The sequence below is a fragment of the Thalassophryne amazonica genome, chromosome 3 (genome assembly GCF_902500255.1).
Source record: "Thalassophryne amazonica chromosome 3, fThaAma1.1, whole genome shotgun sequence".
Taxonomy (NCBI): domain Eukaryota; kingdom Metazoa; phylum Chordata; class Actinopteri; order Batrachoidiformes; family Batrachoididae; genus Thalassophryne; species Thalassophryne amazonica.
In genome coordinates this window covers 56,578,212-56,604,532 of record NC_047105.1, presented here as the reverse complement: position 1 = coordinate 56,604,532, position 26,321 = coordinate 56,578,212, and the positions used below count along the sequence as shown (strand labels likewise).

The 26,321-nt window shown below is 40.2% G+C and overlaps 1 protein-coding gene and 1 long non-coding RNA gene across 3 annotated transcripts in view; one reads left to right on the top strand and one right to left on the bottom strand.

The window, feature by feature from the left end:
* The first annotated feature begins 7,361 nt into the window (after positions 1 to 7,361).
* Positions 7,362 to 25,118, top strand: LOC117506778. Its single transcript, XR_004559545.1, has 3 exons — positions 7,362 to 7,991; positions 11,132 to 11,138; positions 25,107 to 25,118. It is a non-coding gene; the product is annotated as an uncharacterized LOC117506778 (long non-coding RNA).
* Positions 22,530 to 26,321, bottom strand: part of kcnb1 (potassium voltage-gated channel, Shab-related subfamily, member 1) — an 80,680-nt gene continuing 76,888 nt past the window's right edge. For both annotated transcript variants that reach the window (XM_034166376.1, XM_034166377.1), the window contains exon 3: positions 22,530 to 24,716. In XM_034166376.1, coding sequence (XP_034022267.1) covers positions 22,791 to 24,716 — 1,926 coding nt within the window. In that variant the 3' untranslated portion in view covers positions 22,530 to 22,790. The remainder of the gene's footprint in view (positions 24,717 to 26,321) is intronic.

The window sequence follows — 26,321 nt, the reverse complement described above, 5'->3', positions numbered from 1 at the left end:
TACTAGTTTAGTGATTCACAGGATTGCTAAAAAAGCAGTTTGGACATAATAGTTTTGAGTTTGTAGCGTCAACAGCAGATGCTACTATTATTGTGAACACCCCCTTTTCTACTTTGTTTTTACTAATAGCCCAATTTCATAGCCTTAAGAGTGTGCATATCATGAATGCTTGCTCTTGTTGGATTTGAGAATCTTCTGAATCTACTAGTACCTTGTTTCCCATGTAACAATAAGAAATATACTCAAAACCTGGATTAATATTTTTAGTCATATAGCACTACTGTTATTCTGAACACAACTGTACCTCAAGACTGTTTGTGGTATGTACACAAAAGTCTTCCTCTGCTTTACAGCATCATATAGCATCTCTTTGTGCAAAGTGTGTTATAGTTGAACGATGTACAGAGACACTATCTGCAGCACGATCATGTTGTAGGTCTTTGGAGCAGGTCTGTGGGTTGGCTATGACTGTTCTCGCCATCCTTCGCTTCAGCTTATGAGATTTTTCTTGGCCTGCCACTTCGGGCCAACTAGTACTGTGCCTGTGGTCTTCCATTTCCTCACTATGTTCCTCACAGTGGAAACTGACAGCTGAAATTTCTGAGATAGCTTTTTGTATCTTTCCCCTAAACCATGATGTTGAACAATCTTTGTTTTCAGGTAATTTGAGAGTTGTTTAGAGGCTCCCATGTTGCCACTCATTAGAAGAGATGCAAAGAGGGGAAACATACAAATGGCCACCTTAAATACTCTTTCATGATTGGAGTCACCTGTGTAAGGAGGTCAAGGGTCAATGAGCTTACCAAACCAATTTTGTGTTCAAGTTAGTAGTAAATGTATTCAAATTAATAAAATGACAAGGGTGCCCAAATTTATGCACCTTCCTAATTTTGTTTAAATAATTATTGCACACTTTCTGCAAATCCTAGAAACGTCATTTCACTTCTCAAATATCAGTGTGTTCATCTGCTTTATGATATGTTTAACTGAAATTTCTGATCCAGACAACCAATGATTTATAAAGAAAAATGAAAATTAGCAGGGGTGCCCAAACTTTTGCATAGTCTCTCTGTATTCTCTCTTGACGCAGTGTTACATTCACAGTGCATAATTTCAGGATGATGAACCTGCAAAACATTAAAGGTAGCTGACCTTGGCCTTCTCTCATTATCAAAAGGTCACATTTTATGTTGGGGATTGTCCACCAGGGCAGTATATTGGCACTACTGCATGACTGCATGGCCAAGTGAAACTACATGTTGCGTTTCCTATTTTTATGTTCCTATGGCCGTGGGTACTTTAGTTATGCGTTCTCTGTTTTTAAAGTAAAGTCAACTTGCCAGGTTTTACAGTGAGTGGTGGTTACTGAATAGTGTTCCCAATTGTAGACACAAATTGGCAAATGTTTTAATGTTCCCCTGTCCCATATAGTCTGTAAAACGTTACTGCACTGGGCATGAGCTGTGTCGAGTGTTTCCATAATGGCCGGCCTTCATTCTCTGCCTGCACATACACTGTGAGACTGATTTGAGGCCTGTGGACATCTGCACTGTCCACATTGTCTTTGTGCAAGAATAACACCAGTCACTGGACTCTCACTTATCCATTTTTTTTCCCACATGTTAAGGCACAACACGGATGTGAGCTGCTTCACCGACCGCTGTGCAGAAGGGCAGTGAAAGAAAATTTGCATGTAACAGATCAGTTTTTTAAGAGTGGCAAATATGTGATTTTGTGACATTGTTTTTAATGTGCTCTGATCACTAAAGATGGTGTGCTAAGTCAACAGGGTGCCTGCAAACCCTTTAAAGTCTTAAACTGCATTAAATTTAATCTAAAAAAAAAAGTCCTTATAAAAATGCAAAGACCTGGGATGTAGGATTTTATTTTGTCATTCTTTTAATTTCATACAACTTTAAAAATGTCCAAATGAATAGCTTTTATTTATTTATTTTTGCACCTCAGTGAAAGTCCTGTAACGCTTTACAGAACCAACAGATCTCTTGTTTGTTGCTGGAATGCTCAGAGCAGAGCCGCTTTCAACTAGCCAGATGGTAACTTACCTGATGAGGGGAAATTGCACATTTAAAGAAAAGTGGCTTTTCATGGATTTTGCAGCATGGCTTAAACCAGTAACTGTTATGTCACAATAAATATTTGGGCTACTTTGTCCATAACCCTCAGCCATTTATTGCCTGCCTCCTGTTATTTTTGGTTATTATAATGTTCGTTTAAAATTTGTTTGACACATTTTAAAAAAGAGTCCTAAAATCCATTTTCCCTCAAACTGTAGAAACCCTAAGCCGATGCTCTGAATCCTGGGGAAAAAATGTGTTCTTCTCCAATACAGTCTTGGGGGAGCAGAGCAGCTGACTCTCTGGATAGAAGTTGGACTTCCAATCTGTAGACCATGGTTTGATTCCAGGTCTGTGCTTCGTGGTGCCTGTTTGTATGTGTGGACAAGACGCTGCATCAGTCCTCCCAGCTGTAAATGGGCTTAATTTTGTACAGCGCTTTTCCATCTGATGCAGACATCCGTGCACGCACACACAGATACTGCGGTCCTGCCATGCAAGGTGCTATGCTGAACATTGGGACCATTTATGGGACCATTGGTTGAAAAGTGCCCTTGCTCAGATGTTGGCATACACTCATCGGAGATGTGACTCATGACAGTGGTGGGCTTTCAGTGATTTCTTTGAACAGTTTGTGTCATTTTGGCCTTGTGTTGATTTCAGAAAAATGATGTAATTAATTCATTCTACCCTCAGAAAAAAGAACAGTTTAAAGAACTCACTAAAAACTCAATGTTCTCCTGACTTTTATGTTCACATTAACCTTTGTCCACATCTGTATGATGCTATTTTAAGAAGGCCTCTAATAACTGTTCAGAAACCACTTCCCCACTATGAGTCACTGTTTTAAAATGGTCAACATTGCAAACAATTCTTTTAGAAAAGGATTATTTGTTTTGAAACTTTAAAAGCAAAACTTGGTTAAGATCGCTCAAACATTGTTCACTTTTCAAAATGCTGGAAGCATTAAAACAATGGCTTCAGAAAGTGGTGTACAATTTAAAAATCTTGGCAAAATGAATCTATTGCCTCATAAAATGGTCACTGTTTCAGATGAGCCAAAATTATAAAAAAAAACAAACAAAAAAAAATTGCTTCAGAAAAGGATACAGTTTTTAAATGCCTAGAACATTAAAGATTTCTTCAGAAAGTGGCTCACAATTTCAAAATGTTTCAAAAGTGTTTCACACTTGCGGAAACATAAAATCAGTAAATGAAACCACTACAGAAAACAAGACACTTTAGGAATTGTAGAAACACTCAATAAAACACTTTCTTCAGAAAATTGTTGCATTTTGGGGTTCTACAAACGCTGAATAAAACGATAACTTTGAAAACAAGTATGAAAGAAAACTGTTACAAGATGATTCACTGCTTGTAAATGTTTCAAATACAGATACTTGTAGCAACATCTAGACATATCTAATAAAACTCGTTCTAATAATATGCAGCCAATTTTTACCATGTTGATGTTTGGTCTAATAATCCAAATGGTGATGTTTATGGTCCAACTGTTTCTTCTAACACGTACCTACACTAGTGAACACTTGATCTGTTTTGTTTTTTGTTTAAAAACTCTCAAGCCCAAAAGAGGGTCAAATCCTGGCCTTGTTTCCACAGTCAATAATTAAGTTCCTCATATCCTAATGAACTTTCACATATGTGGTTAATATCTTATATCTAATATCCAAATTCAGAGAGGCTGTAGGCCACTGCTTTGTCAAAGGTGGTCGATTCCATCTTCAGATGACCTCTACTGTTACAAAATGATTTTGTTGCCACACCCAGAAGTGATAAAATGAAGGTGAAATGAGTATTGAGTTGCCAGTGTCTGATTGCTAGTTGGAGCAACCACGAGATGGCACGATTGTACACAATGGATTTTTATTATTCTTATTATTATAACCTTTTGGCCTCTAAGTAATTCCTCCCTCCGTCCAGGAGGAGGCAGTATCTCCTGTGGGTGAAGATGTGAGGAAAAAGCTGCAGGCCCCACTGCTTTTTAACCTGCTCGCACATGTACAGACACAAATAAACAGCCTTACAGTCACAAACATGAGTTTGTAGATACCCGAGCTGACCAGACCTCATGAACAGGGACCAGGGTTTGTGAGCAGAACAGAAATAACATTCTCAAGCGACTCTTTCACATATGATGGCATTACCACATCCAGACCGTTATATCTTTTTTCGTGGCTGGGGTCAGGTAAAGTGCTTCATTCAGATTAATCTAGCACGCATTTTGGCAAAGTGGAAACTATTTTCAGACATCTGCAAGAGCGTTTTCTGTGTCCACAAAGTGACGACATGCCAAGAGCGCTTTGGATTCAAACTGGGCTGGAGTGGAAAAGAATTACATGTTTTAACAGCACATTGCTTAATGAAACTTATAATTTGTGTACTCAGTACAAATGTAAATCCAACACTTTTGTTGTTGCCCCATTTTTTTTCTGAGGTTTGTAAAAAAAAATCCCTGTTTGTGAGGATTTCATGATTAGTACACAGATGTGCTTTGGCCTTCTCATAGTAAAACTCCTTCTAAAAGATGCAGTTGATCTTGAAAACTCTTTGTTAGATGTATGTATTGATAAATTCTGAGAGACCACATTGGCAGTGGTTTATGATAATAAAGTGACCTCTGGTGAACATTCCTACAGTCAACATGCCAAGTGAATAAGCCATCAAAAGTTGTGACATCTGCGACATTGTGTGTCAAAACACAAAACTGTACATTTTGTCAATCAAACAGCAATTATTTATAAAGCGCTTTACAGCAGCCAAATGGTCTCCAAAGTGCTTTACAGTAAAAACACAGATTCATAAAAATAAAGTACACATACAAAACAGTACATCACCTCCCCACTAGGTGTTAAAAGCCAGCTTGAATAAATACGTCTTAGCATGTGCTTTCTTTGTGACCTGTCCAAGCACCAAGTGTGCAATAATCATGGTGCTTCATCAGCATCTCAATATGCCACACCTGCCAGGTGAAGTGCTGATTAACCTGGATTTTAGCAAATATTTGAAAGAAATTTGAGCAAAACAAGTCTTATCTGTACATATCTATTACTTCAATGCATGAAAACTGGGGACAAAAATCAAAAGTGTTGGATTTATATTTTTTTGTTGAGTGTAGTTCATTTTGTTTTGTCTGCATAACATTTTGTTGACAGGTATGGTCTTCATGGAAACAAATCATAAAATGTTTTTTTTTTCTTTTCGGTGCTCTGTCCTTTTTCCTTTTCTCCTTCTTAGGTTTCTTCTCCATTAAGACCTGAGGCAAAAGCTTCTCAAATTGTCAACATTTTTAAAACAGCAAACATTGTAAATACATATATATATATATATATATATATATATATATATATATACACGAGGTCTATTAGAAAAGTATCCGACCTTATTTTTTCAAAAACCATATGGATTTGAATCACGTGTGATTACATCAGACATGCTTGAACCCTCGTGGGCATGCGAGAGTTTTTTCACGCCTGTCGGTTACGTCATTCGCCTGTGGGCAGTCTTTGAGTGAGGAATCGCCCACCCTCTCGTCGTTTTTTCATTGTTTAGGAATGGCTCAGAGACTGTTGCTTTGGTTGATAAAAATTTTTTCAAAACTGTAAGGCACTACTGAGTGGACACCATTCGATAAATTCAGCTGGTTTTCGGTAAAAATTTTAACGGCTGATGAGAGATTTTGGTCTGGTAGTGTCGCTTTAAGGACGGCCCACGGCGCCTGATGGCGATCTGCGCTTCGAGGCGGCAGCGTCTCACCGTTTCAAGTTGAAAACTTCCACATTTCAGGCTCTATTGACGCAGTAAGTCGTCAGAGAACAGAGAACTTTCAGAAGAAGTCGGCATGAGGAGTTTATTCGGACATTCCATTGTTAACGGTCATTTTGTAATGAAAGAACGTGCGGGCAGAGTCGCATGTCGGGCCGGACCCGACCGCGTGGGGTCGCGGCAGGAAAAACTCCTCCGTTGGAAATCTTAACGGGCAAGTTGGAACATGCCCAAGCTGTTAAACAATTTCTCAGTTACTCACTTGTTGAAAGCCATTAAAAGCCGCCTGAATTCTACAAATGGTTTTCAACACGGAGGTGTTTTTCCTGTCACGGCGCACACAGATTTGCCGAGTCGTCACGGAAACAACTCGACGAATTTGCGCGCACGTCTTTCATTAAAAAAATGTCCTTAAACAGTGGAATGTCCGCATAAATTCCTCATGCCGGCCTCTTCTGAATCTTCTCTGTTCTCTCACGATGTCCTGGGTGAATTAGGCCTTAAATTAGGATGTTTTCAGCTCGAAACAGGCCAACGACAGCGCCTGGAAGCGCTGCAGGACGTCCCGCTCCGTGGGAAGTCCTTACACCGACAGAAACACCCCATAATCTCTCATCAGCCGTTAAACTTTTCACAGAAAACCAGCTGAATTTCTCGAATAGTGTCCACTCGAATATTCCTCACAGGTCCAGAAAAAATTTTGATAAAGCAACGCGCGCCGTCTCGAGCAGCGTGTGAAACAAAGGAATTCAGCCGAGAAGGCGGGACCACATCTCACTCAAGGCCTGCCCACTGGGAAATGACGTCACCGACACGCGTGAAAAAACTCACGCATGCGCACGAGGGTTCAAGCATGATTGGTGTAATCGCATGTCATTCAAATCCATATAGTTAAAAAAAATAAATAAAAGGGTCGGTTTATTATCTAAGAGACCTCGTATATATATATATATATATATATATATATATATATATATATATATATATATATATATATAAGTTTTGCAGTTTTGCAAGTTCTCCCACTCAGAAATCATGGAGGGGTCTGAACTGAAATTTTCATCATGTCCACTATGCATGACACACACACACATCCATATGTGTGTGTGTGTGTTTAAAAGGGCAGCGAGGGATGTCATGCTTTTGACAATCTTCTTGAACTTTTTTATTCTGGATTTTCAAAATGTAGGCATAGTGTTTGTAGAAAGTATCAAATGTAGTCCAATGGAAAGTGAATTACTTTAACTAAATGTGTGTTTTCAGTATGCTGTTAAAATATACGTGTGTGGGTGTGTCTTGAAGGATATTATAAAGAAAACAATTTTGAAATTTCCAAGTGTTTCTTTAAAAAGTTAGATTGAATTTCATCTGTTATTATTAAAAATGGTATCGTGTATTTTTTTTATATTTTCAAACTGTCAGTTTCATTCAATGTAAGATTACTTCACATCAACAAACAGGGATAATGGATTCATCAACCTGACCTTCTAAAGCATTTGGGAAATCATTTTATTTTGTCTTTAGTACTTGTCAATCATTAATAAACATATTTGTTATTTGAAAGTTTTTCATTAAACTTTTCTGGCGTTTATGCCTACGATTTTTGTACAGTCCTGTATCGTACGCAGTACTTGATTTTAGTGTATTTATGTTGGTGTTCTTTGAGTGTATTTAGCTTGTGGTGTCCAGTGAACTTAACTGACAGCAAAACATGAAAGTGAATAATTCTTGATCAAAATGTAAAGTGATCTGATTTATTTCATTTGGAGTCATCCAGGGGAATTAGGTTGCTTTTCTTAAGAAATACAAATATCTTGGGACATTGAGACATTTTTTTAACATGACAAGAACTGGTTTTGTGTGAATCATAACCAGTCACAACGCCAAAGTTACGACATGCACTGAACAATAGAACATTTGTACAGAAACAACAGCATAGAAAGTCAACAAGTAAAAATGTTTCTTTTTTTACAAAACAGACAGCCTTAGGACCTACAAACAACACTCTATCAGAGCTGGCTAAGTTCTTTCAAATATCTTTTTTCCCCCTGGAAACTACGTATTTTACAAAGACTGATGGCTTAGACCAGGTTGGGGTCGACTCCACAGAGCTGAATATCAAAGAAAAAAAAGGTATTTAATTCTGGTCATACTTCCTTTTAGTGAAGTCAGTTTTGTTTGATAATGAATCAAGCCCACCCTGCCACACAGTATTAGATCGAGACTATTTGGATTTTCACTAATTGTTAACACATTTTTTGACAAGTTCCTATGGGGATCTAACAAAACCGAAGAACACCTGAACATTTTCTGGTCTGTCATTTAGAAGTTAGCAGAAGTTAACAGCTGCATTCTATTTCATAAAGCTAAAAGCACTTTACTGTATATATGAGAGTACTGAACTGGAAAATAAAATGTGCTCATCATCAGAGTTTCCCAGGTTTTGTCACAAATGTTGACTTGATTCTGTTTACTTCATAAAGTAGAATGTTTTTTGTCTTTTGATTCACATCAAAATGTATCCACTGGGATTTTTGCACAATTACAAGCTCTCCTATTTGATTTCCATTTTTTTTATGGCTCCAATGGAAACAGAGGAAAGTAAAGTGCCTGAATAAAATAGGAACATGACAACTTTTAAAAATACATGAGGTTTTATACAGCGGTGGTATCATGTCAAAGTATCACAGTCTAAGTTTCAAATCAGAACAACGTCTGATGTTTCTTTGCACTGACTTTTCTATAAAAGCAATATAAACACGAGTGTCAGATTTTCCAAACTTTGTGATTTCAAACTATGATTCTGTGTGCCTGTGCATATTTGTGAAGTATTTTATATTTGCCCATAGTAAATCTCTACAATAGTGCTTTCTGTCGATTCATGAAATGCTGATTGTCATCATTATAGTGAGATATTTCAGTGAAAACTGGTCCCTGACTAACATAACTGAGAAAAGCAAAATTTAGCAGAGGTGCAAAGGTGATAGTTCAGCTCAAACGGTTTAAAGAAACCGATTGCCTTAAACAAATAAAATTCAAGTAAAATTAACTATTTGCCTGAGTCACTTCAACTCACGTGACATGATGCAATAATTTATAATAATTGGAAGTATTTTGAATTTATCCAAAGTATTCCTCAAATAATCTTAAACTCTAAATGTTAAACTGATCTGGATTAAATACAACTATATATATATATACGAGGTCTGTGATGAAAAAAGCGGTCCTTTTTATTTTTTTCAAAAAATAAATGGATTTGATTCATATGTTTTTACGTCAGACATACTTGAACCCTCGTGCGCATGCGTGAGTTTTTTCACGCGTCGGTGACGTCATTCGCCTGTGGGCAGGCCTTGAGTGAGGAGTGCTCCACCCCGCCCGTCGGAATCTCTTTGTCTGAATAGCTGCTGCGGACGGCATCAACATTTTTTCTGGACCTGTAAGGGATATCCGAGTGGACACTATTCGAGAAATTAAGCTGGTTTTCGGTGAAAAGTTTAACGGCTGATGAGAGATTATGGGGTGTTTCTGTCGCTGTAAGGACTTCCCACGAAGCGGGACGTCGCGCAGCGCTTCCAGGCGCCGTCGTCGGCCTGTTTCGACCTGAAAACATTCTAATTTAAGGCTTAATTCACCCAGGATGTCGTGAGAGAACAGAGAAGATTGAGAACAGGCCGGCATGAGGACTTTATGCGGACATTCCACTGTTTAAGGACATTTTGTAATGAAAGACGTGCACGCAAATTGTGTGCGCCACAGATTCGCCGAGTCGTCACGGAAACGACTCGGCGAATCTGTGGCACACACAGATTCGCCGAGTCGTCACGGACAGGAAAAACACCTCCGTGTTGAAAACCATTTGTAAAATTCAGGCGGCTTTTGATGGCTTTCAACAAGTGAGTAACTGAGAAATTGTTTAACAGCTTGGGCATGTTCCCACTTGTCCGTTAAGGTTTCCAACGGAGGTGTTTTTCCTGTCGTGACCCCCCCTGCGGTCGGGTCCGGCCCAACATGCGACTCTGCCCGCATGTTCTTTCATTACAAAATGTCCGTTAACAATGGAATGTCCGAATAAACTCCTCATGCCGACGACTTCTGAAAGTTCTCTGTTCTCTGACGACTTACTGGGTCAACAGAGCCTGAAATGTGGAAGTTTTCAACTTGAAACGGTGAGACGCTGCCGCCTCGAAGCGCAGATCAGCGTCAGACGCCGTGGGCCGTCCTTAAAGCGACACTACCAGACCAAAATCTCTCATCAGCCGTTAAAATTTTTACCGAAAACCAGCTGAATTTATCGAATGGTGTCCACTCAGTTGTGCCTTACAGTTTTTGAAAAAATTTTTATCAAACAAAGCAGCAGTCTCTGAGCCATTCATAAACAATGAAAAAACAATGAGAGGGTGGGCCACTCCTCACTCAAAGACTGCCCACAGGCGAATGACGTAACCGACAGGCGTGAAAAAACTCTTGCATGCCCACGAGGGTTCAAGCATGTCTGATGTAATCACACGTGATTCAAATCCATATGGTTTTTGAAAAAAATAATAAGGTCCGTTACTTTTATCACAGACCTCGTATATATATATATATATATATATATATATATATATATATATAGCATCCCAAAAATATTCACAGCGCTTCACTTTTTTCACCTTTTGTTATGTTAGAGCCTTATTCCGAAATGGATGGAAGTCATTTTTTTCAAGATTCTACACACAGTCCCCATAATGACAATGTAAAAAAATAAATACATAAATAAGAAATCACATGTCCATTAGTATTCACAGCCTTTGCCATGAAGCTCAAAATTGACCTCAGGTGCATCCTCTTTACACTGATCATCCTTGAGATGTTTCTACAGCTTAATTGGAGCCCACATGGGATACGTTCAGTTGATTGGACATAATTTGGAAAGGCACACACCTGTCTACATATAAAGTCCCACAGTTGACAGTGCATGTCAGAGCAGAAACCAATCATGAAGTCAAAGGAATTGTCTGTAGACCTCAGACACTGGATTGCCACAATGCACAAATCTAGTGATGGGTAAAGAAACATTTCTGCTGCTTCGAAGGTCCCAATGAGCACAGTGGCCTCCATCATCCGTAAATGGAAGAAGTTCGGATCCACCAAGACTCTTCCTAGAACTGGCCGCCCATCTAATCTGAGTGATCAGGTGAGAAGGGCCTTAGGTAGGCACCAAGAACACTCTACAGAGACACTCTGTAGAGACACTCTACCAGAGCCACAGCATTCCTCTGTGGAGAGAGAAGAAACGTCCAGAAAGACAACCATCAGGCCTGTATGGTAGAATGGCCAGATGGAAGTCACCCCTTAGTAAAAGGCACATGGCAGCCTACCTGGAGTTTGCCAAAAGGCACCTGAAGGACTCTCAGACCATGAGAAACAAAATTCTGTGGTGCTGTTTTCATTTTTAACATTTCAGGACAGTGAAAGTATAATGGCTTGAAAGATTAGTGAGGGTTTTTCTCTGCTGTTTTTCATGTAAGAACTGAAGAAAGAAACTAAGAAAGTGTATGGTTGTTTTTTTTTTTTTTTTTGGCCGAAAGTGCAACAACAACTGCGTCACTTTAAAAGTGTCTAGTGCGACCTCACTGGCTCATTTTTGGAATCATGTTTTCTGGAGTTAGGCTAAATGATCCTTTGTTTACAGCCAGGGCTCTGAAACACTTGATGCTTTAAATTCCACGTGTGATTAAATTCCCACTTATGCTCACTGATGTTAAATACGCCTTAACTGCCGTGTAATTGATCATTTTTTTCAAAATCAGAATTATATTTATTTCTTGTCATGTTCAGTGCCATTGTTAATGCAAAATTATTTATTTGCAGCCCTTTTCAAAACAATAAATTATTATTAAAATAATAACTCAGTATTAATTTAATATTGAGTATTGAGAAGCTATTGTGGAAATAAAGAGAACCGCACTGACAAATTCTGAATTATTGTTCATTTCCGGAGGGTGGGCGGCTCCACAAAGCATTTGTGCTAGGGCACCCAAATGGCTAGCACCGGCCCTGCCAGGTACCATCCCTACAGTGAAGCATTGTGGTGGCAACATCATGCTGTGTTGATGTTTTTCAGCAGCAGGAACTGGGAGACTAGTCAGGATTGAGGGAAAGATGAATGCAGCAATGTACAGAGACATCCTGGATGAAAAAAACCTGCTCCAGAGCGCTCTTGACCTCAGACTGGGGTGACGGTTCATCTTTCAGCAGGAGAATGACCCTAAGCACACAGCCAAGATATCAAAGGAGTGGCTTCAGGACAACGCTGGGAATGTCCTTGAGTGGCCCAGCCAGAGTCCAGACCTGAATCTGGTTGAACATCTCTGGAGAGATCTGAAAATTGCTGTGCACTGAAGATTTGAAGTATTAAGCAAAGGCTGTGAATACTTATGTACGAGTGATTTCTTTTTATTTTTTTTAAATAAATTTGCAAATTAAAAAAAATCATGTTTGGGTGGAAAAAGTGCAGCACTGTGAATGCTTTCCGAAGGCACTATATATATATATATATATATATATATATATATATATATATATATATATATATATATATATATATATATATATATATATATATACTCAACAAAAATATAAACGCAACACTTTTGGTTTTGCTCCCATTTTGTATGAGATGAACTCAAAGATCTAAAACTTTTTCCACATACACAATATCACCATTTCCCTCAAATATTGTTCACAAACCAGTCTAAATCTGTGATAGTGAGCACTTCTCCTTTGCTGAGATAATCCATCCCACCTCACAGGTGTGCCATATCAAGATGCTGATTAGACACCATGATTAGTGCACAGGTGTGCCTTAGACTGCCCACAATAAAAGGCCACTCTGAAAGGTGCAGTTTTATCACACAGCACAATGCCACAGATGTCGCAAGATTTGAGGAAGCGTGCAATTGGCATGCTGACAGCAGGAATGTCAACCAGAGCTGTTGCTCGTGTATTGAATGTTCATTTCTCTACCATAAGCCGTCTCCAAAGGTGTTTCAGAGAATTTGGCAGTACATCCAACCAGCCTCACAACCGCAGACCACGTGTAACCACACCAGCCCAGGACCTCCACATCCAGCATGTTCACCTCCAAGATCGTCTGAGACCAGCCACTCGGACAGCTGCTGAAATAATCGGTTTGCATAACCAAAGAATTTCTGCACAAACTGTCAGAAACCGTCTCAGGGAAGCTCATCTGCATGCTTGTCATCCTCATCGGGGTCTCGACCTGACTCCAGTTCGTCGTCGTAACTGACTTGAGTGGGCAAATGCTCACATTCGCTGGCGTTTGGCACGTTGGAGAGGTGTTCTCTTCACGGATGAATCCCGGTTCACACTGTCGAGGGCAGATGGCAGACAGCGTGTGTGGCGTCGTGTGGGTGAGCGGTTTTCTGATGTCAATGTTGTGGATCGAGTGGCCCATGGTGGCGGTGGGGTTATGGTATGGGCAGGCGTCTGTTATGGACGAAGAACACAGGTGCATTTTATTGATGGCATTTTGAATGCACAGAGATACCGTGACGAGATCCTGAGGCCCAATGTTGTGCCATACATCCAAGAACATCACCTCATGTTGCAGCAGGATAATGCACGGCCCCATGTTGCAAGGATCTGTACACAAATCTTGGAAGCTGAAAATGTCCCAGTTCTTGCATGGCCGGCATACTCACCGGACATGTCACCCATTGAGCATGTTTGGGATGCTCTGGACCGGCGTATACGACAGCGTGTACCAGTTCCTGCCAATATCCAGCAACTTCGCACAGCCATTGAAGAGGAGTGGACCAACATTCCACAGGCCACAATTGACAACCTGATCAACTCTATGTGAAGGAGATGTGTTGCACTGCATGAGGCAAATGGTGGTCACACCAGATACTGACTGGTATCCCCCCCAATAAAACAAAACTGCACCTTTCAGAGTGGCCTTTTATTGTGGACAGTCTAAGACACACCTGTGCACTAATCATGGTGTCTAATCAGCATCTTGATATGGCACACCTGTGAGGTGGGATGGATTATCTCAGCAAAGGAGAAGTGCTCACTATCACAGATTTAGACTGGTTTGTGAACAATATTTGAGGGAAATGGTGATATTGTGTATGTGGAAAAAGTTCTAGATCTTTGAGTTCATCTCATACAAAATGGGAGCAAAACCAAATGTTTTGCGTTTATATTTTTGTTGAGTGTATATATACAATTTCTCCCTTCTATCTGCGGTTTGTGCAGATTTTGTGGTGTAAATATTAGAAGATTTTTACCTCCACGTGACCATTTCAATGCTTTTTAAAATCATAGTGGGATTTATTTATTTTTGTGAAAGTCATATTTTCCCAAAAGATAAAGGCACACCTGGGCCATATTGCAACCATACTGACCTTCACCAGGAAGTTGAGCAAGGTTTAAATTAACCCGACAACTGGCCCGGCTATGAATTGGGCCAGATACTGGCCTCCATTTTGTAGTGAGATTTCCCACTCCTAAATGACCAATAGGAGAGCAGCGCTCGCGCCACATGAACGTGAGGCTGACGCATCGGCTGACGTCAGCGTCTCGGCCGCCAACCAATCACAGGCTAGGAGAGAGAGGCCAGTATCTGGCCCAATTCAGGGCTGGTTGTCGGGCTAGGTTTAAATAGGCACCCATAAATACACCAAGACAGAAAAAAACGTACATCAACAGTTCAAGATGGCGGCATTGCTTCCACAGAGTCGCCAGTGGCTGTTGTCTAAAATGTGTCAGAGCTTTGCCTCTTTGTACCACATTTTCTTTCTTTAAACCTTGATTGTCGTGCTCTCAGCACATTCTTGTTGTAGTCACATTTCCTCTTCCACCTTTTCACAAGACAGCAGTCAAACTTCCACCTTTTCAGTTTGCAATTAAAATTGTGCAAGCCAGAATCACCAAATGTTGCTACCTTTGCTAAGTTAATTAAATTTTATTTGGTGAAGAATTGCATTTTTAGCAAATGTTCATTTTGTTTTTATTATTTAAGACTACTTTCTTATTTTTGAGCGCAGCCGGTCTGCTCTGTCAGCCTGATCCCGTCAGATCTCAGAAGCTAAGCAGTGGTTCTAAGCAGCTAAGCTAAGCAGCTAAGATCTGGTACTTGGATGGGAGACCTCCTTGGAACACCCGCAGCCGTGTGTTTCTCCAGGTGAAACTGGAGTTGTGTCAGGAAGGGCATCCGGTGTAAAACCTGTGCCAAATATGGAAGCGGATCTGGCTGTATCCGCTGTGGTGACCCTGAACAAAACGGGAGTAGTCGAATGGGCAACAACAACTTTCTTATTTTCAAGTTATGAAATATTATTTACTTCTTTTCTGTTTTTGATGTTTGTTTTGTTATTGTTTTTGTTTACTGGGGCAGAATCAGAGGGTTCATTACAGTGGCTTGCAAAAGTATTCAGCCCCTTGGTATTTCACGCATTTTAATTTGTTTATGCCGTTTCAAATACCAAAAGTAAATCAGGCTCCTCAATATAAAGAGGAGGGTTTTCATTAAAAAGAAGACCTGAAAGTTCAGCTACAATTTGCCAGAAGGTACATCTGAGATGCAAGTCTACATTTGATGTTTTGCTGAAATATCCTCCTCTGTACCACTTCATTATGAAGTTGTATAACTGGGGATACAAAATGCAAAACATGCACTGTGCACAATTTCTCCAATCACAGTGAAGGAGGAGGGCACAAGCTGCTCAACAGATTGTTTCCATCTGTGGGCCAAGCAGAGTCCCTTGGTGACAGAAATGCTGTTGTTTACATGCAATACAATTCCCCCTCCCCTCCCAGTTTGATTAATTATTACACACTTGATTTGTTCATGCAGTGTGCCAACTTGAGAGCGCACAGAGTGCCTTAAATTAAGACAGCAATCAACCCAGTAAGTGAAACAATTACTGTCTATGTGGATAATAACAAACACAGAAAGATATTTCTTGGGCACAGAATAAATTTTGTTTTCTCATGTACAAGTGGTGCAACAGATCAGCCTTTTTCCAGAATAATGACTTGCCCATGTGCAAAATTTTTATTTTTTTATTTTATTTTATCCTGTGCATTTGATTTCATCATGCTTAATTTTTTTTTTTTTTGTATGAGTTGTGTGTGTGTGTGTGTGTGTGGTGGAGGGATTGTTGAGATGCATCAGGTTTGGTAAGAGAACTGGCGAATGTTCCATTCCGGATTTCAGCAGCAGAAACGCAACATGCATCTTCACGTCATCCTAATTACCTCCGCCAAGGAGGTTATGTTTTCGGTCACATTTGTTTGTTTGTCTGTCTGTTTGTCAGCAGGATAACTCAAAAAGTTTTGAACGGATTTTGATGAAATTTTGTGGAGTGGTTGGAAATGACATTAAACAGTTGCAGCTGTCATCACATTCGGGTGCATTTGTTTTCAAATTGTAATATTTCTTACATTTATTTTTGTTTATATATTAATAATCTAATGATTATTATATACAATTTTAGAGAAATAAACAAAACGAAATAGATCACTGTGCCAAGGAGGGAATCTCTTTAGGGTCAGTGACCCTATGGCCTTGTTTAGAGAAGTGTTTCATAAATGTTAAAAAAAATTCATATACTTGCAGTTTAGTTGAATAATAAATTGAATTTTGTCTATTTGTTTTTGTCTGTAAGCACATGCAATATCAATATCAGTGCTCAGATGACAGTAGCTTCTGGGAAAGGTGCAAGTTGCAATAAACTGTGATGCCAAGCGCTAAGGATACATGCTATCCAGTCACAGCAGATGAAACTTTTTTTACTACTGAGCAAACATCATTGTTAGACTTTTTTAGGTTCAATGATTCCACGGCGTGTAGATGTTATGGCGTCAGTGACCCCATGGCCTTGGCAGAGGTTTGCACTCTCTGAGTTCTTCTAGTTCTTTGTGGAATCCCAGGAGATGTTGGCCATGGATGAGTGTGTTCCTGTGTCTGTATGTATCACATGTAAGAGTGTGTGTGTGCATGAGCACACCTATGCACCTCTGTCAATATGTGCATGCCTCTCTGCCTTTAACAACTTCAATGTAACTCCATCCAATTTGTTTGAATTATTGCAGTATTGTCTCATCAAAACTCATAATTATGTTCAATGCAGAAAAATAGACTTCTGCCACAACACGCCCAGGAACTGTTTGGAATGAGGGACTCCAGTTACAATTTATGAGGAATATTATTATTTCAGAAATCAAAGATTCAAACTACACAAAAAGTCATTGTATTTCTGTCAAAGGTGTAAATATTTGGAATAATTGCCCAGATAATATAAAAACACTTGGTAGTTTGGGTGGTTTTTAAAAATTATGTGATTACTTGCTATGGCATGTTAAATTAGGTTTATTGATTCTGTTGTGTTGTGATTGTGTTCTGATTCTGTCATGCACTGCTGCTTGCATGTTTGCATTTTTTTTTTTAATTCAAATTCATGGATCAATGTATACTTTGTAGCAGTTGTGATGGGTACATGTATAATTTTATATCCATATGTATCTTCTTCTTTGTCTTTCGGCTGTTCCCGTTAGGAGTCGCCACAGCAGATCAATCGTTTCCATCTCACCCTGTCCTCTGTATCTTCCTCTGTCACACCAACCACCTGCATGTCCTCTCTCAGCACATCCATGAACCTCCTCTTTGGTCTCCCTCTTCTCCTCCTGCTTGGTGGCTCCATCCTCAGCATCCTTCTCCCTATATACCCTGGGTCCCTCCTCTGCACATGTCCAAACCATCTCAATCTCGCCTCTCTGACTTTGTAATTTTGGTTAAAGGGGTAGGCGTTTACAAGCTTTTTCTTCTGCCTACACCCTTTCGGGCACATGGGTGCATTGTTGGAGTATTTATTTCTCTCTTTCTTGGTATGTTTTTGTTGTTTTGACCTGTGTGTGCCGAATAAATTCATTTCAATTCAAATTCAATTCAGTAAAAAAAAAAATCAATTCAATGCAATCCTAGTGCAGTTACTCAAAATGCGCTATGATGTCACGTTTCTATGATTAAACCCATTTGATTGAGTTTCATGAATGTTATGAATGACTGCAAAATACTTCAAACTATTACGTTTGCTGCATCAAATGGAATAAGATAATCGAACACAGATCGACCAATTTTAATTGTATTTCATAACAATTTTGCAGACTTCAATATTTAAATCATTAAAATCTAAACGATTTAAGGTAATCAGATGTCTCAAACAATTTGAGTTGAAATAGAATCATATTTGTTGTTTCATACAGATCAGAAAGTGAAATTCAAGTGATAAATTCATCATGGATTTGAACCTGTGCCACTCCCATCTTTTGACATGAACAATTGCTAAGGTCATATAAATATGAAAAGTGAAAATTTGTGTGCAACCATTAGCAAAGTAAAGTTTCAAGAAGCAACAAGCATCTTAAAAATAATTTTCATTGTCACGTCATAAAAATAAAAACTGAAAGTAATCCTTTGATTTAAAAAAAATTTAATGCAGTCATTTCATAATCAACTGGATATTTTAACTTGTGTGGTTTTTTTTTATAATTCATTTTGGTTGAACATTTAAAGAAACCCTTTTTCAAATGATCTCACTACTTAAGGTGAATGTTTCTCCACAGTAATTCAAAGTGTTATGTGATGAATTTAAGGGCTGAGATGATGCTGCTGTGTAAAATCATTGATCAGCAGTTCACACCATCGATTCCTGATCAATTATTTGCCATGCACTTCCCACAACATGCCCCCCCCCCCCCCCCCATCTCTCTCTTTTTCTCAGCTGTAAATGTAGCTGCAAGTCATCTTAAGTTGATTATAATTCTCTTGGATTTATTGCATGTGTTGAGCTGCAGATAGAACGCAGAGAAACAAAAGCGGGATTTCCTTGATGTGCACACACAGTTCATCTGTCTCCCTCTGCCACTGCTATGCCTTTCACACCTCAGCTCCTCTCACTGTGAGGAGTAAAATGAGAAGGTTTAATAAATCAAATCAGGATTTTAAAGCTGACTTTTAAGTATAATGTGTTTCCATTTGTAACGGCACAATGAATGTTTAAAAGGGTCAAATTATAAACCCTTTCATCAAGCTGATATAGGTCACCAGGTGTCCCACAAACAAATTATTAAAGGACAAGTTCACTTTTTACAGCAACCTTTTTGGCATTAAGCATCCGAATCCTTTGCTCACCTTTAAAATTGCGCCATATCAGTTGCTGAAAATCAAATACATGAGGATGAAAGGTGCAGAGTTCATTTAGAGCAGAGTGATTATTTAAGTACTTCCAAATGTTAAAGCTCCAAATGGTAATGTTAATGCTGTAGGCTACCACGCTTTTATTTCATCAGTGATGTCAGTGTAGACAGCCCTATTGTTCATTTTTCAATAAACTTTGTCAAAAAAACCCCTCTATGTTAGCTGGTTTGGCTAATAGGATCCTACAAATGTCACTCGCACCTTGGCTAGCTTAGCAGAGACACTTCAAAGGTATTTTATGCTGCACCTGTTTCATTTATAATGTCAGATTTATTTATTTATTTTTTCTGTTTGCTATAGAGTGTGGTAATTATATTATAATTAAAGTTTTAAAAAGGACCATGTGTGATCTGACTGCAACTGTAATGCTACAGTCACATTAGCTACAAACGACTGAGACAAGCAGTTGGTTTTGTCACTTGATGGGCGTACACACTACATATTCATAAGATGTCTTGTAAATCACTTCAGAGGTGTTATGTGGTTACAATAACAGCATTTTTAAGTGTTTATTTCCCGTTAACATTTACAAAATATATGAGAAACATTAGATTTACACAGAAATGCAGCTGTTTCAGAGCATTTCCTGCCATCTTGGATAAATGTGTTCCAGTGAACAGTCGGCTAATGTTACGCTGCCTATTCACTCGGACTGGCAGTCACCCTCTCGCGTAGCTCAGTATTTGCATAAAATAGACTTCATCTATTTTTGCCCTGTCTAGCTGGTGGCAGAGCAACCGTTGTCTTTTGCCGCCGCAAAACTCCCACTCTCATTGAAAATGAAGGACATGTTGTCGCTTTGCCTCTGTCGCTTATAGATTATGTAACCATACCTTAAGACTAATATAGGGCAGATGATGTTGGGTTGATGTAAACTGTATATTACAAAAGTAATAATAACATGCTTTTGGAGGGCGGTTTGCATTTTCAGAGGCCCGACGTTCACGCCCAATCGCCCAAAATGACATTCGCCTGAGTTAGACGAGGGCGAATATCTGTCATTGCAGGCAACTGGCCATGAACGGAGGGACTCAGAAAATGCATGCCGAAGGACAACAGCATGTTATTTGCATTATTATCACTTTTTACTGAGATACACAACACATAACGCATACATAAAAAGTAGGCTCACTTAACTTTTGTCGTGTCGGCTAGCTGGCGCGCGCTTGCTCCCCAATTTAGCCAGTGCGTCCTCATCAAGCTGGCTGCTTTACCTGCTGTTCATTGTCGTACTATCCATGAGAAAATCATCCGGAATATCCATATTGGTACCAAAACACACTTCTCGCATTTTCATCTTTTCCTCTGCGGACAGTTTTTTTTTTCCCCCCCTCTGCAGACAGTTCTTGGGCTGCGCGCTATGACGTCATTTGTTTACGCACAGCGGGCGGGTATAGCCAGATAGCGTCGACGTAAATCTACGATACCGGCCTAGCAATGCCCCGGTAAAGTGATAATAATACACGATACGACCTCAAACATCATAACGCTATTGTGCCAACAGTTACAGACAGAATAATTTGCTAATGTCATTTCATTAGTATTTTGTGTGTACAGTAGAGTTTTGTAACATCTGTGATGTCTTCCTCTTTCAATTTCATTAACTAATTTTTTTAGCAAAGGAGTTTTGTAATTAAAACAATTACGAAAGGTGATTATGGCTTGGCAGTGTTTTATTATTACCAAGTTTGTGCAACAGCAAAAATATATTATGAAAAGTGAACTTAATTTTGAGTTTGTTGCAAAAACACCCCATCTTAATGAAAAGTGTATTTTAAAATAATTTGTGCATGGTTAAGGAACAGAATCTGTTTCTGTGTCTCTTGATTTAATTGGAAATCTGTACCATGTGTAACAGAGCGCAGAAGCATTTAACAGAATAAAGGCCAATTTTTACGTTCTCGATGTCGCATGTCAGCGTTGTCTCGATTGATGTTTTGAGACATGCCTTTACACTTCAGCATTGCCATATTTAGAATATAATTAATATGCTTTGGTAATGTTAAATGATCATTGTACAGGTTTTTTTTTAACAGTTGAGAAACTAATCGTCTTGATTTGGGATGCTACAGAAAATGTTTGAAGAATACCCATTGTTTCAGTAATATGAAGAGAATGATAGAAAACATGATCATAACATCAAAACGTTCATACACAGTGAGACGAGGATCTTATACTGTACGGTGCATGCCTGTGCATTAGTATGCGTTACATGCAATCAGGCTTTACCCGCCCTAATTATCTGCTGTCGGCCTGAAGGACAGCTGCTGTTACCATGGAAACAAAGTGTATAGATGTAGCCGGACGATTGTCTTTAGTACCTGTGTGCAGTTTCTATTTGTGCGGGTGTTAATGCTGAGTTATAAAAACCTCAGCATGGTTACAGTGTATTTCATGGAGACTCTTTCGAAGAGATTACTACTAACTCCTCTGCATTATATCTTATAATACTCACATCTTCCATATCTGAAGCTGAGTGATCTTACCGCTTTTATGTCGGTTATAGGAAGGCTGGTCCATGCTGAGCATTGGTTATGGAAATCTAAGCTCCATCTCAGTAAGCATATGCAGTAAATATTTAAAAATACGGATAAATTCAGAACATTTTCTCATGTTTATTTTAGAAACGTAGGGGCTGTTATGGGGTTTTGCACAAGCATGCTTCTTAAAGGTGCATTTATGCAGCAATAAACTGGCTTTTTTTGTGTGTCATCTACTGAGAGTGATGCTGAGGTGTTAAGACAAGAACCACCGGTAGAATTTTGATCATCCCTCTACTCGTATCTTAACACGATGGGACACCAAAATACTGTTAAGAGTGCTTATTATAATCAGTGAAGGGCTGCAGCCTCTGTGCCAAAAATGTCAAACCTCCAATAGAGTTACTCTCACGTACAGATATGACACAATGGACTAGCAAATCACATCCTTCTATAAGGAACTTTATCTATATAAAAATAAAGGTAAGACAATCTCCAGTGCCTGTAAACACACACACACACACACACACACACACACACACACACACACACACACACACACACACACACACACACACACACACACACACACACACACACACACACACACACACACACACACACACATTTACACATGCGCACCCCTATGAAAGTCAATGACTAAGGCCAGGTTTGGGAATGGTGGGCACACATAGCTTATAGGCGTCTAGGTCTGTCTTGTGCCCCCATGACTACAAAATGATCTGGGGCTCATTAATTGGACAGTAGGCGGCTGGGATTTTCCCTGGAGAATATGGAGACAACACCATCACATCACTGAGTTCACTTACACCACCTACATGTGCTGTAACTGTGCTTCCACTTCCATAGTACCCTCTGCACAGGCTGGTTGTCTATCTTGGAGTGCTCCTTTGTTTGTGGGCATGGCATGCCGCTAATAGGAATGAGTTGAAGGAGGGGCAGTGACATTCTCCTGTGTAAAAGTGTTTTTCCTCCAAACGATTCGCCACATGAACTCACCCTGAGCTTATTGCCACATGGCATGCTCAAATTGTTTGTGAAGCAGTTTGGTTTACCCATCTCACCTTTTCTCTCTGGCTCAGAGTGTTGTGTCCTTCTGGTCTCTCTACCATAATCAGTCCTGCTCTAGCTTCCTGTTCGCCTTGCACTTCTTGTCCTTCAGAGGCTTTTATCCAGAGTATTTGGATGGTATCCTCTCTCCCCTTTCTGTCTACGTGCCATCGCAGGTCCCACATGATTTTCATGAGCAACTCCACGTATCCCTTCAAGAGGGAACAAACAGTTCTGGCCTAGAATTTTCTGGGCTGCTTCTAAGTGATTGGTACCTCTTTGATAATTGATGTTGATGCTGGATTTGGGACTTGAAGCAGCTAACAGATGCTGCCTGGGACTGGCATCTGAGACATCACGGAGATGCTCATCATCATCTGTATCAGCATCGATGTATTTGCTGATGGATGAGTCATGGAAGGTGAAAATGCTTGGGGCAAGTGTAGTGCTCTCTGGGGACTTTGGAGGGGTCCTGCTGCTGGCAGTGGTGTAGATAGACACCTCAGGGCTTAGCAGCGAGTGGTCTGACAGGGCTGAACTGTCTGACAGATGCGATGGCCTTGACTCCCCCTGACTGCAGCAACCACCTTTTGAGGTAAGGCTTTTGGAGGAGGTGCCAGACAAGAAGAATTGTTGTGCATTCTCTGGGGATGAGGATTTCATTACAGACATAAGTGTGAGCAAGGATTTGCGGCCTTTACTAGCTGGCACTCCTGTTTTTGCACTGGGCTGCCCAGTCAAAGTTGCAACAGGATTTGTTAACTGCTTGTTTTCTTGATGACCAAGATCTATTGCAGGACTATGGGGAAAGCGAGGATTTTCTTGAAAGTCTGTAGCACAACTGATGTAACTGTCAATGCTGGACAAGCTTTTCATATCTACCACTCCATCCCTGGCTCCAAATACTGATGGTCCATGATTTTGGATGGCCCCCAACTCTATTTCATCCCTCTGTCTGCCAATTTTGGAGCCTCTGTCTTTAGAATTGAGATTTGGTTGGGATTGTGTCTTGGCCATTTGGTTATACATCTCCTCTAGTTTCTGAACATTTAGCCTCTGGGGACTAGTTGTTCGGGTTTTGTGAGGAGATCCTAACTCCTGGGTGTTCAAGGAACGGTTGGAACTCATCTCTGATGCAGCTCTCTTGGGTGTCCACTTCCAGCGATTTGGAGAGAGGTGGTTGTCTTGTGGCCTTTCACACTTCTCTATAACCACATCCATCAGTTCTGCACTGCGGGCAAAAGCCTCTTTCAAGTTCATAGAAACAATGCTGCCATTTCTCTTTGCTCTCTCCAGGGCCTCCCTTCGTTTAAGTGCCTTCTCCTGCCTCTTCTGCTCCTTATAGAATTCTGAGAAGTTATTTACAATAATGGGAATAGGTAGGGCTATAACTAGTACTCCAGCTATGCAGCATAATCCACCTACTATCTTTCCTAAGAGTGTTTTTGGGTAGATATCTCCATAACCTACGGTTGTCATGGTAATAGTAGCCCACCAGAAAGAAGCTGGGATGCTTTTAAACTTTGTGTCTTCTTCATCTTTCTCAGCAAAGAAAACCAAACTTGAAAAGATCATGATGCCCATGGCCAAGAAGAGTATCAGTAGTCCTAGCTCATTGTAGCTCCTCCTAAGGGTGAAGCCTAACGACTGAAGTCCTGTGGAATGCCGAGCCAACTTCAGAATGCGTAGGATCCGCATGATCCGAAAAATCTGAACCACACGACGGACATTCTGAAACTGCAGTACACTCTTGTTGGATTCTGTGAGGAAGATGGTGACATAGTATGGCAGGATGGCCAACAGGTCAATGACATTTAGAGGGCCTTTGAAAAACTTCCACTTGTTGGGGGAGGACAGGAAGCGGAGCAAATATTCCATGGTAAACCAGGCAATACATACAGCTTCTACATGAGCCAGCTGTGGGTTATCTGTGGACTGGCCAAACTCATCTGTGTCCTGCAGCTCTGGCAGAGTGTTCAGAGACAAGGCAATGGTGGATAGCACGATGAAGAGGATGGAGATGATCGCCAGGATCTGAAAGACAATTTTACACAAGTGCAGTTAGGAACTGGAGCAGAATAGCTCATCTGTTGAAATCAAACATCAGATGCAGTATGTACACGTGCATAACTTCTTTTTCAATTAAGAAGCACAATACAAAATTAAACATACAATACAATGCATTCATAAGTACTTTGAATACAGTATAAATGTGCAGTCTATAAGTGAGTAGTAAACACCTGACTCAGTATGTGACTGAGAGCTAATGGATTGGAGTGACTTGGACCACTCATTAATTCATGACCCACTTACTGATCTCATCTGTGTGTGTGCGTGTGTGTGTGTTAAATAGTATTTAGTAGCCAAAGGTTAGTCGCAGCAAGAGAAATGTCTTCATCCACGGGATGGAGACAGCTCCTGCAGATGTTCTACCAGTCCATAGCCAGTGTCCTCTTCTACACCCTGGTGTGCTGGAGGGGGCAGCACATCCAAGAAGGACACATCCAGGCTGGACAAACTGATGAGGTGGGCCGGATCCGTGTTTGCATGAAACTGGACTCTTTGGTGATGGTGGCAGAGAAGAGAACACTTGACAAACTGCTGGACATTATGGACGATGCCAGTCACCCTCTGCATACCGTCAGCAACCAGAGGAGCCTCTTCAACCACAGACTGCTCCTTCCCAAGTGCAGGACCAACAGAAAACATGGCCAGATTTACAGGTAAGGAAGTTTTATTGCGTTTTCACATCATGTGGTCCTCAGAAAGAGAGTTTAGGTGCATTTGAGTGGAAAATAGTGTTAGTTGATCAGCTGTTTTTAACGAGCAGATATGGAGCGGCTCAGCTCAGAATTCTAAATAAAGGAGAAAAAAGCATAAAAATGTCTTTGTAAAGCTCAGTGCAGTGCTGTTGTCACCACGCTTTAAGAGGTGAGGACGAGTTGTAGCTACTGCGGATGAAAAGCTCACAGCTCGCTTAAAGTGGGCAGTTCAGTCAAGCCCCGACCCCCTGCCCACGGACCAAGTTTAATGCTGCTATCGACCCACAATGCAAAAATAATAGTAACGCACAGTGACTTGGAGAAGTAACTTTAATCTGATTACTGATTTGGAAAGATTAACACGTTAGATTACTCGTTACTAAAAAAAGTGGTTAGATTAGAGTAACGCGTTCCTAAGTAACGTGTTACCGGCATCACTGCTGAAAACGCCCTTACATTTTATTTATATTAAATGATTATTAACCGACTGTGAGGTCTGTACGGGGAAATATCAGACTGAGGTGTCGCTTGGTCCGTGCTAAAAACACAGAGGCCTGATATTCCCATACAGACCGAGCAAATGAGGTTAATAATTTGTTTATTATGTGGCTATTATACATATATAAACACACAAATGCCCGAATATGAAAGCTCCTGACGGCTAATAGACAGAGCTCATAGGCAGTGAAGCAGCGGAGGTGATGTTCACCTCCAAAAAAAAAAAAAAAAAGAACGACTTCACCTCCACTGTTCATTTTAGAGCTCTGAAGCTGAGCAGCGGCTCATCTCAAATCACCTCCGAGCTGACGGCCAGTGTCCCGACAGAACACTGGAGCAGAGCAGGAACTTGCTAACAGATGGTTCGGTTGTTAGCTGG